At 39.4% G+C, this 14,135-nt stretch overlaps 1 protein-coding gene across 5 annotated transcripts in view; it reads right to left on the bottom strand.

Annotated features, from left to right (window-relative positions):
- The window catches only part of MYO1B (myosin IB), a 165,872-nt gene that overhangs the window by 25,082 nt on the left and 126,655 nt on the right, over nt 1–14,135 (bottom strand). For all 5 annotated transcript variants that reach the window (XM_024563936.4, XM_053918882.1, XM_045198272.2 and 2 more), the window contains exons 14-19: nt 12,405–12,509; nt 10,343–10,405; nt 6,791–6,991; nt 5,215–5,441; nt 2,542–2,742; nt 816–909 (exon numbers count right to left, since the gene is read on the bottom strand). In XM_024563936.4, the coding sequence (XP_024419704.2) occupies nt 816–909; nt 2,542–2,742; nt 5,215–5,441; nt 6,791–6,991; nt 10,343–10,405; nt 12,405–12,509 (891 nt within the window). The remainder of the gene's footprint in view (nt 1–815; nt 910–2,541; nt 2,743–5,214; nt 5,442–6,790; nt 6,992–10,342; nt 10,406–12,404; nt 12,510–14,135) is intronic.

Below are 14,135 nucleotides of genomic sequence, written 5' to 3'. Positions count from 1 at the left end.
ACGCCAAGAAAGATATTCTCAGGAGGTAAGATGTCGTGATTCTGGAGTCAACCACATTGAGAAAAAATATGAACACCTGTCTTAATGATCTATAACACGGAGAGTAGCCCGTATGGAACTATTTGGATGAATTCATGCAAAACTCACAATTTAGAGTCTGGTGATTCAGCATTTTGACAAATCAGAGAAGGGATGAACTTAGCCTAGGTTTTATCTTCACGCTACCAATGAGGATGCTATTATTAATGAAAAAAGAGAAGCTGGCAAAGTTTCTCTGAAACAATTTAAACACTTTCTAAATTTTCTCTAAATTTCCAAATTACCAATCAACTGCTATACCAATTATATTTCATTCTAGTCTATTCATTCATAAAAAGACCCCCTTGGAGTTCTACTAAATAGAATTTTAAGTGTTCTTCTTAACTTTAAAACATTTGAATTTGAGTTTCTTCAGGTACTTCTAAACGATAGGGTTGTCTGCCCTTAAATTGTTGTATCATTCCAATGTTACAAATACAGTCTGAATGTACCTCCAATTCCTATGAATTAAGAGAGATTTTTGTTGTCATATAAATAGTTTCTTTATGATTTCTTTCTTGTATAACCTATTAGATCAAAGACTTTGACATTTTATCAAAAATATACATTCTTCCATGACCCCTTACTTGCCCATTCTCTTGGACATTTGCAGATGAATGCAAGATTGTGGCATTCCTGGAAGCATCTTGGGTAAGATTCTAAGGTTAAACCTTCTTTAATAATCTGCCTATGTGATTATAACATAAGTGGAGAGTGTAAAGGTTTTGATTACATACTGTTCTTGGGTTTCGGATGAATATCTTTGATCTACCAAAGGAATACTCTTCCACAGGAATCTCTAATTCATTAAACAGAACCTCCACACCAGCCCTATAAAAACCAATAAGAACAATGAGTTTTCTGAGTTACGAAAAATTAGTTTATCTTATCTTAAATCATGACATTAGATTCTTAGTAGTACAAAAAGTGAGTTTCATTTCCAAGTATAATTGCTCTTTCAGTAAGCATTCTTCTATCAAATAATTAAGACTGAGCTCCACAAATCAGATCGAATCCAGTAAATGCTAAAGAAAGTAAATTTGGGTTCAGAACTCTATCTCCTAACAAAATGTGGTATGCGAGCCAATTTCTTGGTTTCATTAGCAGAGGCAATACTTGTATCAAATGTACCCGTAACAATGGACCAAAACGGGCCAGGAGGGTGTGTGAGAAACTCAGATCTCTTCTGACCTTACTCAGTTAATTCTTACAGACATTTTAAACACTGCTTCTGCCTATCAGTGTGTGAACAAAGCCCGAGAGAGAGTGCTAAGTGCGACCCCGATGGCCTGGACTTGGCTCTGACCCCTCTGTCCTGGACCCTGGTTTCAACATCGGTCTTTGAAACTCAGCTTCACCCCACCAACCTTTGGACCAAGTGTCACGCAGGATACACATTGGGTATTAGGATACACATTGACCAAAATATCCTAGAAATTAGTGGTGAGAAGTGAAACAGTACCAAGATCCCACATTACTTGGGTAGTAAATTATACAGCAGAGACCACACCCTATGTCTGGAGCTTATCTTCTTGTAATACAGGGTGGGTGGCTAACACTGCTGATGTTCCTGGGAAAGCCCAGGTCCAGTGAGAACGTAAAGGCAACAGCAGGATAGAGAAATGACAATCCCCAAGTTCCTGCCTGGGCCTGTAAAACCAGCTCACTGGCCTCCCTGGAGTAGTTGGGAGAATTTCTATAGCACAAAGAAAAAGGACAAATTCTCTGACTGGTAAAAGCAGAAGAAAGGTCACTACATAGGCGATGCCTGATCTCTCTTTGGCAGCAGCCCACCCACCAGCACACAGGTTCTCTCTGCATGTGGAGAGCTTTGGCAGCGGCTGCCCCGTGGAATGGGCCTGCAAAGGTGCGGCACTCTCTCTGGGACTGGGTGGGGGAGTGCAATTCAGGACAGGTGAGCTGAAGGCCATGTGGCCCCAGCTTCTACCACATTCTCCAGTCCAGCTTCGCCAGCAATAACACTGACACTCTGAACCATACCTGCTCCTGTATCGACTTCTCAGTTGGAGTGGACCTGGGCAAAAAATGGGACCCTCACCACCACCCACTGACTCTCTCTGGGGTTAATTCCCCCGAGAGGGGGGAGTGGGAAGCTGAGAGAAAGGCAAAGAGCTGAGAGCAGTGATCCAACACGCCTCTCTAACTGTACCCTTTTGTGATGCTACACAAGCATACTCATCAATTATAAATCCCTGCTATCTTACCATAGCACATTTTAGAAACTATTGACATAAAAGTTTCAAATGTGGATTTAATGAGCCCCATTTTGACCTTGAAGAAAACTGAGACGTCTATAATTAATTAAGAATTAGCACAAAATAGTGTCCTGATGGAAGAGGGAGCACTTTTCACGGAACTGTTTTGCCTAAGAGCATGTGACAAAAACATGTTATGTGCATGCTTTAAAACTTTATGATTAAATACGATCCATGAATTCCTTACCTTGCCGGTCCTTTCCAATGAGGCCATGTTTGTTTACAAAGCATTTTGTACCTTTCCAGGCAAGGCCCATAGGCCTGCCTGAAGGCGTAGCCGGCCCTCCTCACTCGGACATTCTCCAGGAGGCCCAGGTACCTGATCTGATGACAGACGAGGGCCTCGTTGAAGATGTGTGCTGCTTTTTTATCATTTGGTTTGATACACCTAAACAGTAACAGAGATTCCAGGTTTTAAACTCTGTCTCTTACCAATAACCATCTGTCCGTGTTTTACAAAGTATCGCATGTAATTATTTTGTGGTGAGATAATTTGTTTCTTGGGTAACCTAGTCATTTCTTCTGAAATTATTTCAAGTCATTTTACCAAAACCTAAAAATTAAGATACTACAGATGTGGCAATAAAAAATAAACCCTAATACAGTAACATGGATGGGCACCGCTGACCTTTGGTTGAGGTGAAAGAAATCTGACACAGAAGAGTGCACATTTTATGATTCCATTTCTATGAAGTTCAAACCAGATCACTCCATGACTGGAAACCAGTGCTGCTGTTACCTTTGGGGCGGGATAAGATTGGAGACTGACGGGAAGGGGCAGAGGGGAACCTTCTGGGATAACGGAAATGTTTTATTCCTAGGTCTGGGTGGGTTAGACAGGTATATAGGTATGTGAAAACTCAACAAGTTGTACAATTAAATTCACGTGCTTTCCTGTATTTTATGCATGTGTATACCTCAGTGAAAAGATTAAAAACATGATTGTCTCTAGACCCCTATATTTCCTTCCTTTTTAACGAGGTACTTTGCTGTCCAAGGAAAGACTACATTTCCCAGCTTCCTTTTTAAGTAGGTGTGGCCATGTGACCAAATTCTGGACACTAGGATCAGAGTGGGAGTACTGTGTGCCACTTCTGGGTTGCCCTTAATGGGAAGGAGTTGTTCTCCCCTTGTTCCTCTGCTAAATGCTGGCAGGGAATGTGGACATGGTGAAGAGCCACCTTGGACCACATGGGCAAGGAAACACCCTGGGAAATGCACAGTCACAGAGAGAAGCAGCTGATCTATGAGTCCTTCTACGTAGAAGTTATGTAAGAAATAAATGTCAGTCTCTGATCTTGTTGCAGCAATCTCTGTATTCTAATTGATACATTGATGGACATTTATGGTTATATCAAATAAACTCCACACAAATATATAACATGTGGACAGTTAAATCTTGCCTGGTGTTTTTTATGCTTTTCCTTTTACATTTATAAAAATAATTCCTACTCTTGGTCTCAAGGATAGACAAGCAGATCAACAGAACAGACGGGTGAGTTTGGATCTCAACTCCTGCACATACATTCAGTTGATTTTCAATGAAGTCCTTACAACAACTGAATGAAAAAAATAAGAGATTTTTTTACTTTTCAATACAAAGCACCAAAGCAACAGGATATCAATATGCAAAAATACAGACCTCAGTATAAAATCTGAAACTATAATGATGCTAAAAAAATATCGTATATTCACAACCCTGGAGTTTATTAAGATATTTTAGAGACATATTAAAACCACGAAAAGGAAAGGGGAATGAAGAAACTTTCTGGGGTAACAAAATATTGTCTGGAACTAGGTGGTGGTTACCAAACTGTATACAATGGTGAAATAATAACTCAGCCATTAACCTAGGATCTGTGCAGATCACTTCATGTAAATCACACTTAAATAAAATAGCATCTTTTAAAAAAATTTTAAAAGTGACATCTACTTGATTGAGAAAATCAGGAAAGAAACTGATCATAAGTTTCCTGGTTATCTTTTTTTGGAACTATAATTTTTACCTAACTAATATGTTGTAACCTGATTGCAATCAAACCAAGGGATTTTGCCTATTTACATTTGTTACTAATATATTAGGTAAACAAGCCAAACACAAAAATGTTCTCCATGGTAGTTTCCTCATAGCTGACTTTTCAAGGACAACTATAGAAGGTATGTATGGGTGGCCGCATGCTGTGTGAAATCTGACCCAGCAGACACACACCTTCTATTATCTAGCTCACCAAATACACATACAGCTAACTCTGCTCTTAGTCGGTCTTTACTGAACTTGAGCTCTAAGATGCCCCAGAAGCAGAAAAAAGAGACTAGATGCTTTTTAAGAGTTATTTCTATCGCTTTGAGAAAAATTCAGGTTGTTTTAAAAATCAGTACTTCCTCTGGGCCTGTAACTGTCACAGGAAAGAACATGGCACGCACTTCCTAACACCAGGGTTACACTAAAGCCCCACTTGCTTTAATGCTGTAAGTTAATATTAAAAAAAAAAAATTGAAATGAGTCCAACAAAAGTTTTATGCAAAACCCTACCCAAAAAGTTTTTGTATTTTGTTTCTAACTTATTAAAAATAAAAAATATTTATTTAATATATTTCAATAACTTATTTAAAAAATACAGGAAGTTGAGAACCCCATGCCAACAACCCAATTTCATTAAGTATCTATTTCTACCCCCACCACCCTCCCCCCACTTTTAAAATTCCTTCTTTGGGAAGGGGCACCACATTAGTTGATCCATAAGTACTGTAGTTACCCTCTGTCTGGGCTACATTCAGACTTAAAAGCAAACAGGGAAACGATCTTCCTTGAGAGTGCCTTCACATTTGAACTGCCAGGAAATTTTTGTGCCGGAAATACCTAATGTAGTTGGGATTCTTAGTCTGCAGGTTTTTCATCAGCGTGGCCACGGAGGCCTTGAACTGTGAGCCTGCTGTCGGGGGCCTCTTCAGGTTGATCTTGGCAGGGTTCCCTTCAGGGAACAAAGACTTGATGAGGGTATGGCCGGCCTTCCACATGGCTTGGGATAGGTCTCGGTAGAGGAGGTCATTGTTTTTGTCCACGAATCCTTCCACCTGGTACAGCACCTGTGAGCAACGACTGAGACTCACCAACCGACACACTGAGTGACAGAACATCAAACAACTGCGAAAAATATTGCAAGGCCATCTATATGGCAGTCTCTTCCTTCTCCACCAAATCCCCAATACGCTAGTCATACTCTAACACCGAATTAGCCTCCAAGTTTAAATTCCATCTGTCTAAATCACAGAAGAGTTCAAAATAAATTCTATCGACATTCAGGATCTGCAAGAATAAACTCCAAAAATGTTATCGTAACTTTTTCAAAGGATGTTCTTTCTTTTTTCTTTTTCTGGTGTTTGAGCAAATTTTTGAGGTTTTACTTTCATTTTCCAGTTCACATGTGCCAATTCTAGTGTGTTTAAAAGTAGATGGTAAGAAACAAAGTAGAGATGGCACTAAATTTTCACAGACACCCCAAGCCAGCAGCAAAATTGACCAGAAAATATGTTTTAACAACACAGGCTAATGAAGAAAATAAAGTAACAAGTTTCGACATTTTGAAATTACAGATAAGTCAGAGACTATATACTTTATTTTTACTAAATATAAATACATAAGAATTTTGTAACCTTTGAAGTTTGTAATCTTATTTATAATGAAGGAGGCATTAACTGCAATCAATAATCTTTTAGGATTCTAAAAATTAATGTATTGTCAAAACTGCTTCTAATATTGTATTTATATATAAAACATAAAATCAATTCCCCCAAACATTAAGCAAATGAATGTGTTTTTTTTTTAAAGTATTTATCCCAGTGTTGTTTCAAAATCTAAATTTTTTTTTTTTTTTTTTTTTGCTAAATGGTTTGTGCTTTTAAAACCTTATTATAAGTCTGCAGAGACTCCTAATTTTTACTGGCAAATCCCCTTTATTAGTATTGATAGATCTTTTTTTTTATAGGATAGTTTAGAGCTTGAAAATAATAAAATCAATTTTTAAAATACATTCCAACTGATTAAGTTCACTGGCTTTCCTTTCAGCTATGAGCTTTAATAAGATATTGCTCAACGTGGTACAGATTCTATTTCTATTGAGCATTTACTGATTTTACTACTTAAAAATTTTTTTAATTTTTCATTTACAGTTGACATTCAATATTATATTAGTTTCAGGTGTACAGCATAGTGGTTAGACATCTATATAACTTAGGAAGTGATCCCCCACTAAGTCTAGCATCCATCTGACACCACTGTTAGCTACTACAGTGTTATATACTCCCTTGATTTCTACCATGTTAGCCGCTCATTTTAGCCTCACAAGTTAGGAACGGACAGAATGTCAACTCTGAGGCACAGTCTCAAGGGAATAAGTGCAGGCCCGACTGGGTGGGCGTTCACAGCAACCCCATACCTTGCCAGCATAATGCTGAATTCTGAAGCAGCTGTGAGGCAGGGACGTGTCATTGAGAAAGCGAGAGCACTTGCTCATCCTGCTCTCGAAGTGCTGGTGGGTGGCGCAGACTTGGTTCAGCTTCTCTAAGAAGGTCTCGTCGGTGACCGTGCCAGGCCTCAAGCACTCCTCGTCCAGCATGGCCAGGATTCCATTTGTGTTCTGGGAGAAAGGAAATAAAAAAGGTTTCCTTCCTTCCTCACTGTATTGTGTTAACAATTATTCCTGATTATACCATCAAACACAATCAACTTAGCCACAAGAAAATTCCATTCACTTATAACAAAAAGCAGAGAAACAAAACAAATAACAAATGTCACAGAAGTCTGCCCTCTTCCCAAGTGTCCCAGGTGCGTGTGTGGGTGCATGTGTATGACAGTGTATCAGCCTCACCCCGTCCCCACACTGCTCCCCCCACAAAACAGGACTTAGGAGTCACCTTAGCCACTGTCACTAGCTAATGACTGAAATTCATATTGTTAGAAAAAGGCAGATTAGACCTCAAAGACTCAAAAACAAAGAGGAAAGTCAGAAACTAATGTGACAATATAGTCTCTACAACATGTGGTCATAAATCAGAGAGCATCCTCTTCTAAGGCCATTATTTGATTCATAGTTCAAGAAGGGAATTGGTGTCAGATGTTTCCAAATGGCCCATGTGTTCAAAACAAAGTTTACTTTCTAGGAAAAAAATGTGAGTTCCGATGCTACTTTTAACAATCAATGCAATCAAGCTGTGTTTCAAGAATACCTGTTTAGAATAAAATTCTGCCTCCATATAAAACTTCAAAATGGATGTTAAACATGAGTGAGCATTTGTTGTGCATCAGAACCTGTGATCATATTTATCCCAAGAGTAGTCAGCCCCATGAAACTGAATCAAAAATCAGGAATCTCCTACTTTGCTACATAGTCTGCTGTTCCTTCCCTATGTCCATATGTGTACACTCCAGGAGGACAATCCACTCCACTGCCCGCTGATCCCACCCTCTTCCGACAGGGGAAGTCCCCGCTGCTCTCCCCTTCTCCTCACAAGGCCATAACATCCTCTGACCAGCATTTACTCAACCCGTACAAAACCCCAGGGAGGTGTGGACTTTCAGGAATCAAGTGTGTTCAGAACAGCATCAGCATAAACATTATTGTTAGGTGATACAGGAAGGAAACAGTTCCGATTCGTACCCAGGTTCCTACGTGAACTCATAGGAGTTTCTTCCGTCACTTGTGCAAGGGGAATTTTGGCTGAGAAAATCTAGTTAAATTAAGTGTCCTACCACTGTTCTTCTCTTCCCTTCTTACAGAGAAATAATTACGTGATGTTATATTTGTGAGGGGAAAACGTGCTGGTCATGACTTCTAAAAGTTAAACGTCCCACAGCAAATTACCTTGGTCATAATGTTACCATAAAAAAATGTTCAGAAAAGTCTACAGGTTTTCTGGATTTTAGACTAGAGTTTTGAATTGCTTAGAAGGATATTAGTATTCACATTCCAACACTGCTCAGATTTTCAAAACAAAATTTATTTTTCAATTGAAAACTAGTGATGTTTTGGAATGTCGTTTTTAATGTTCAATTTGATCAAAGATATATCTTTCATGAATTACTGAGAGAAGAAATACTGGTGACTTATATAATTTCTAAAAAGACTTGTTAAAGATGTGTAGAAGTGACTGCTGGACACTTAGAGCCTGCGACAAAGGGCTCTCGAAACACAGCGCTCACCTACTACTCACAGAGAAGACTGCAGGACAATAAATGCCACAGATTGTGTCAAATTACTTTGTTACCAAGGCCGGGCTTGTTAGTAATCCTAAGCCTAAAACAAGAATTTCCAGGTTTCCACAAACATACCTGTTTTCTGCAAAATTTACTTACAATAAACCACAGACTATAACGTAAATACAAAAATCTTGGATTCAAAAAGCTTACTAACAATTATCCAGTAACTTTTCACACTTTAAGTCCTTTCCCATTCATACACATGTATCTGGGTCAGCCGAGAAACCCCACGGCCCGTGGCCCCCTGCGAAGCCGCACACACAGCGTCCCCTGCACACGTTCTCTGAGCCGTGCTGGGTCTGCACCTGGGCCACTCTCGGCGTCCTGCCTATTAACTCAGCTCCCGAGCTTGTCTCTTTATCCTTCAAGAGCATGTCTTTAAAAAAAAAGTTTTAATAAAATTTTTTCCAGCTTGACATATAATTGGCACATAACATTAAGTTTAAGGTGTACAATTTGTTGATTTGACAATACAATATTGTTAACTATAGTCAATATGCTGTACATTACATCCCAGAACTTAAGCCTTTTATAACTGGAAGTTTCTGCCCACATTCCCTGTTTCCTCCCTAGGCCCTGGCAGCCACCACTGTACTCTGTTTCTCTGCGTTTGGCTTTTTAGATTCCAAGTGTTAATGATATTGTCCAGTATTTCTGTCTTCTCTCCCTGGCTTATCTCGCTGAGCACAGTGTCCTCAAGGTCTGGCCACGTCGTTGTAAATGGCAGGATTTCCTCCTTTTCTCACGGCTGGATAATATCCATACATTTATATCACATCTTCTTTAACTTCTCATCTGTAGATGGAGAGTCTTAGACTGTTTCCATATCTTGGCCAATCTAAATAATGCTGCAGTGAACGTGGAGTGCAGATATCTCTTCAAGTCCTGATTCCATTTCCTTTGGATATAAACCCAGAAGCAGCACTGCTGGATCGTATGATTGTTTTACTTTGGATTTTTTGAGGAAACTCCATAGTGTTTCCCATAGCAGCTGCACCAATTTGCATTCCTAGCAACAGTGCACAGGGGTTCCCTTTTCTCCACATCCTCATTGAAAATTATATTTTTGATAATAACCATTGAACAACAGGTTAAGAAGTTGCTAGAGTTTTCGAAAGGAAATAGATACCCTGTTTTGGCAAAAACCTTTACGGTCGCTCCAAGACTCCCCTGACCAGTGTTCACATGTCCCCAGGAGCCATGGACTGGACCTGGGCTGCGGACACACAAGCAAGGCTGGCGTGTCAGGGCGCATCACGGTACATGAACATCATGAATGGGCTCTGTGATACGGCAACAGGACGAGCACAGCAGGCGGTCAGACTCGTTTTCATGGGGGCCACATCAGCCTCGCAGTTGCCTTCAAAGGGCTGAAATAATTTTAGGACTGTATAAATGTAACTACTCCTTAACTGTTAAGGAGCTGAAATTACATTCGGCCCTTTGAAGGCAACTGCGAGGCTGATGCAGCCCCTGGTGAAAAGGAGTTTGACACCCTGGCAAAGGGGATGCAGGCAGGTACCAAAATGTCCAGCTGCCTACATGTGTGTTCAAGAACTGTGTATCATGTCTTAGGGCTATAGTAATGTCTCCAAAACTGTAGTTCCCTGAAGAAAAGTGTTACAATAGTAAAAATACTAAATAAAGCTTAACACGGAAGGCAGTGAGATCATTTGCAAGTAGTGAATTATATTACTAAGAAATTCTTTAGAAAACTGTACCTAATACTCACATTCTCTATTAGGTCACAAATGATGGCATTATTGAAGTAGTCAATGTGAGTCCATTCTATGTCCTGAAAAACAAAGCGGAACAAAGTCGGATTCCATATATTGATGCTACAACGCTACCAGCATCAAATCAAATCACCTTTGCCCTTCTTACTATATTTCACTTCCTTTCTGAACACTTCCTTCATAAAATCAGTGCTGCGAATATCTCATCTTCCAGTCCCCCAAACTGTCTAAGTGCAGAGTCCCCCACGGACATGATCTGACTGAAATGAACACCCTTGGCCTGTTCTGAAACCGCCTCTCATTCCACTCTCCCATCTGTGGCGGTTTCCCATGCACTTCCCTGGCCCTGAGCCAAACGTCTACTCAACAGGCCCTTGGGTCAATATTACTCTGTGTATGTTTACAATGTTTATGAGGAAATAAGTCAGAACTTGATCCCAAGAATGTAAGGCCTAGGTTTTTCTGTTCTTAATTTGTAATCACAAGGAAAAAATTAATTTTAGAGTCCGTCTAAAATGTTGTAGGACGGTTAACTATTTCACATGTAAAAACAGTGCTAAGGCAAAATATTTTCAACCTGAGGAAAGACACAAGACCCCGTCCTCTGGTTGTGATGCTCGCTACAAAGCCAAATCTGAGGCCCAATGTAATCATTCTGTATTTGCTTACATTCTGCCCAAAGTGTAAACATTTATTTTTCTTCTAAGGGAAAAAAAAGTTAATTCATACAGCAAGCTAGGGATCTTCCTATATAGTCTTAGAAGTGTTTTAGACAAGCTGTACAAACTGTTTTAAGTTACAGATCAAAGTTTGGACATTCTCTTTATGATGAGAAGACAGGAAGAGAATTAATCTGGCTTTTAGGATGTTTATGTTACCAAAAGGTGTCAGACAAATATAAAAGTTTCTAAAGCATTATGACCATTCTAAAAGAAAAATAAAATATTTATGATTTAGCTTTCAAGTAAATGGGTTATTTTACTAAGTCACTGGGGATAACAATCACATTAGAAAAATCTATATTGAGAAACCAAAAAAATAAAGAGGATTCAGTGTTTTAATGACTTAAGAGGACACTATAAAATGAAAAATACATAATATCATTACTAAAATATTAAAGCAAGTAAGTGAAAAGGAAACAAAAATATAATTGCCTCTTATTTTTGAAATAATAATTTAAACTTAGATAAAGACTATTTTTAAAAAATGAAAGGGTGAAAACCAAGTATGTGTTTTACAATTAAGGATAGAGGGCTTTGTAAAGGGATTTCTTATTTTTAAATTACATTAAGTGAGACAGTCCATAGGTAGCACTAGTATACTACCTGGCATATAGTAAGCACTCAATAAATTTACCTATTTTTAAAATAAATTTTTAGAAAATCAATGCTTTTTAGTATTGAACAGCAATGGTGACTGATTTGGTATATAGTTCTCAAGTTTTGGCAAATGCATAGTGCCGTGTAATTACCACACAATCAGCCCCCAAATTTCCTTATTCTACCCCTCTGCAGTCACACTGTCTCACGCCCCCCCTCCCCCCTGGCAACCACTGGCCTCTGCCTTTATCGCCTGACCTCTACAGCTTTGCCCTTTCTGGAACAACTATCTACAGAATCATACAATAGGTAGCCTTTTGAGTCTGGCTTCTTTCACTTAACATAATGCACGAGATTCCTTCATGTGTATCAACTGTTTGTTCCGTTTTACTACTGTGTAGTATGCCCCTGTATGGATGTTCCACAGTTGGTTGTCCACTCACTTCAGACTGTGCTTAGTTAACACAGTACCATTTCAAATCACTGCATTAAAATCCAGTATGACTCCAGTTGCTGAGCTGACATTCACTGAGTGCCACATTTTTCCGTGCACTAGCAGCGCAGCAGCAAAGAAAACCCTAGTTAGCTTAGATGTCATATCAAACAAAAGTTCAAAAGACACAATGTAGCTAAACTTAGGCAAATCTGATGTTAGAGTCATGTTTATACAGTCCTCTGAATCCAGAATTTATATTTTGAGCAAAACAGGAACATTTTATAAACTATGTATCAACATTACCTCCCGTATATACTCCTCCTGCTCTTCTTTAAGAGTAAGTTCAATGAAGATTTGTTGCAGCTTTTCATTACAATAATTAATAATGAATTGCTCAAAGCTGTTGTCCTGTATGGAAAAAAATGCACCACGCGATTAGCTCTCCCATAACAGTGACATCTGACATCTCAATCTGGGAGAGACGGCACACACGCTCCCTCAAACTTAACTGGAGCCAGCACACAGCTCCTGGGACACAGGCTTGCACGTCAAGGCACTCAAGGAATGGTCCACGAGGGAAGTGAACGAATGAAAGTGTGTACAAGGTATGTGGCCTTTGAAGGATGGAGATTTTTAGTTGACAAAGAAGCACCCTACACCGGGTAAAAAATAAAAATAAATACATTTTCCCCTGAAGTTCAGAAGAAAAAAAAAAAAACACTTAGAATCTTTATCACCCACGTTCTCAATCTTCATTCTCAGGTGTATCTTTGGAGCTCAAATTCTTCCTGACCTGACCTCTTATCCCCACCTTGAACTGATTGGCTTCACATTCATGTCTCAGTAGACTGTACATTTCTAAGGGCAAAGGTTGACTATACACCTCTTGCTCAGCAATGTATGCCCAGGACCTCACACCCTGTAAGTACTCAAGGTGTATTTGATGAGCCCATGAATGAAAGACATGCCTACAGAATAGAGACTTGCAGGAATCAGCACATCAAATCGTCTCCCTAGTTAGAAACAATCTCTTCTCAGAAGGCTCACATACTTATTACTCATGATTCTCATGAGTAATAAATAAAGGAGTTTCTCCTTTATATTAGAGTCATCTCCTATGAAATCTGATGGAGGATCCATGCCTAAATCATTCCTGAAAAGTCCACAGGGCTTACTGTATTGCTGTACATAATGAGGGCACAAAATGCACGTCTGCTGAATGAATACACTTCACCAAAAACCACAAGGTCCAGGAAGAGGCAGATCTGGTAATAAAACTAGTTATTTTCAACTTTGTCCCTCCTCTTTGCAGAGAGAGAGATGGTGGCGTTTGGGAGCCAGGGATGGTATGACCCCACCATTGCTAAGCCTGACCGCTCTCTCAGTCCAGCCCTGCACTAGGGAATGAGCTATGGGGGCCTGCACATTACAGCAGCAGCTCACCCCGCCCTGTGAATACACAGAACTACTGCCCTTCAAATCTCTCCATAAACAATAAAAGCAAACCTGTCATTGAGCTTTTTGAAACTTGATCTTTCCAAATGAACTTTGGTCCTACCTTGGACAAGTTTGAAAATAATACTTACAAAGTGGCATCTGACCACATTTTTCCTGCAAGTCAGCTAAGGACTTTTAATCATCAGTGATGAACCAACTAATCAGAGGGAAATTTTTACCCTAAACCATAAATGACACACATATACTACTGCTGACCTACTTTTTTTAACCCTCACCCAAGGATATGTTCATTGATTTTAGAGAAAGAAAAAGGGGGAGGGAATAGAGAGACATATACACATTAACGTGGGAAAGAAATATTGATCAGTTGTCTCCTGTATGCACCCCCGACTGGGGATCAAACCTGCAACCTTTTGGTGTACAGGACAACGCTCCAACCAGCTGAAACACCCTGCCAGGGCTCTCTGACTAATCTTTGAGTGTTAAATGTAGTCAAGGATACAGTTGGTTTTCTTTTTAAATCCTGAAGGTTCTTACTGAAGGTCACACAGAATTTTGTTCAATACTTTCAACAAA

This window comes from Desmodus rotundus, chromosome 2 (assembly GCF_022682495.2).
Source record: "Desmodus rotundus isolate HL8 chromosome 2, HLdesRot8A.1, whole genome shotgun sequence".
Taxonomy (NCBI): Eukaryota; Metazoa; Chordata; class Mammalia; order Chiroptera; family Phyllostomidae; genus Desmodus; species Desmodus rotundus.
The sequence above is the reverse complement of the archived record's forward strand: the minus strand, read 5'-3'. Positions and strand labels throughout refer to the sequence as shown.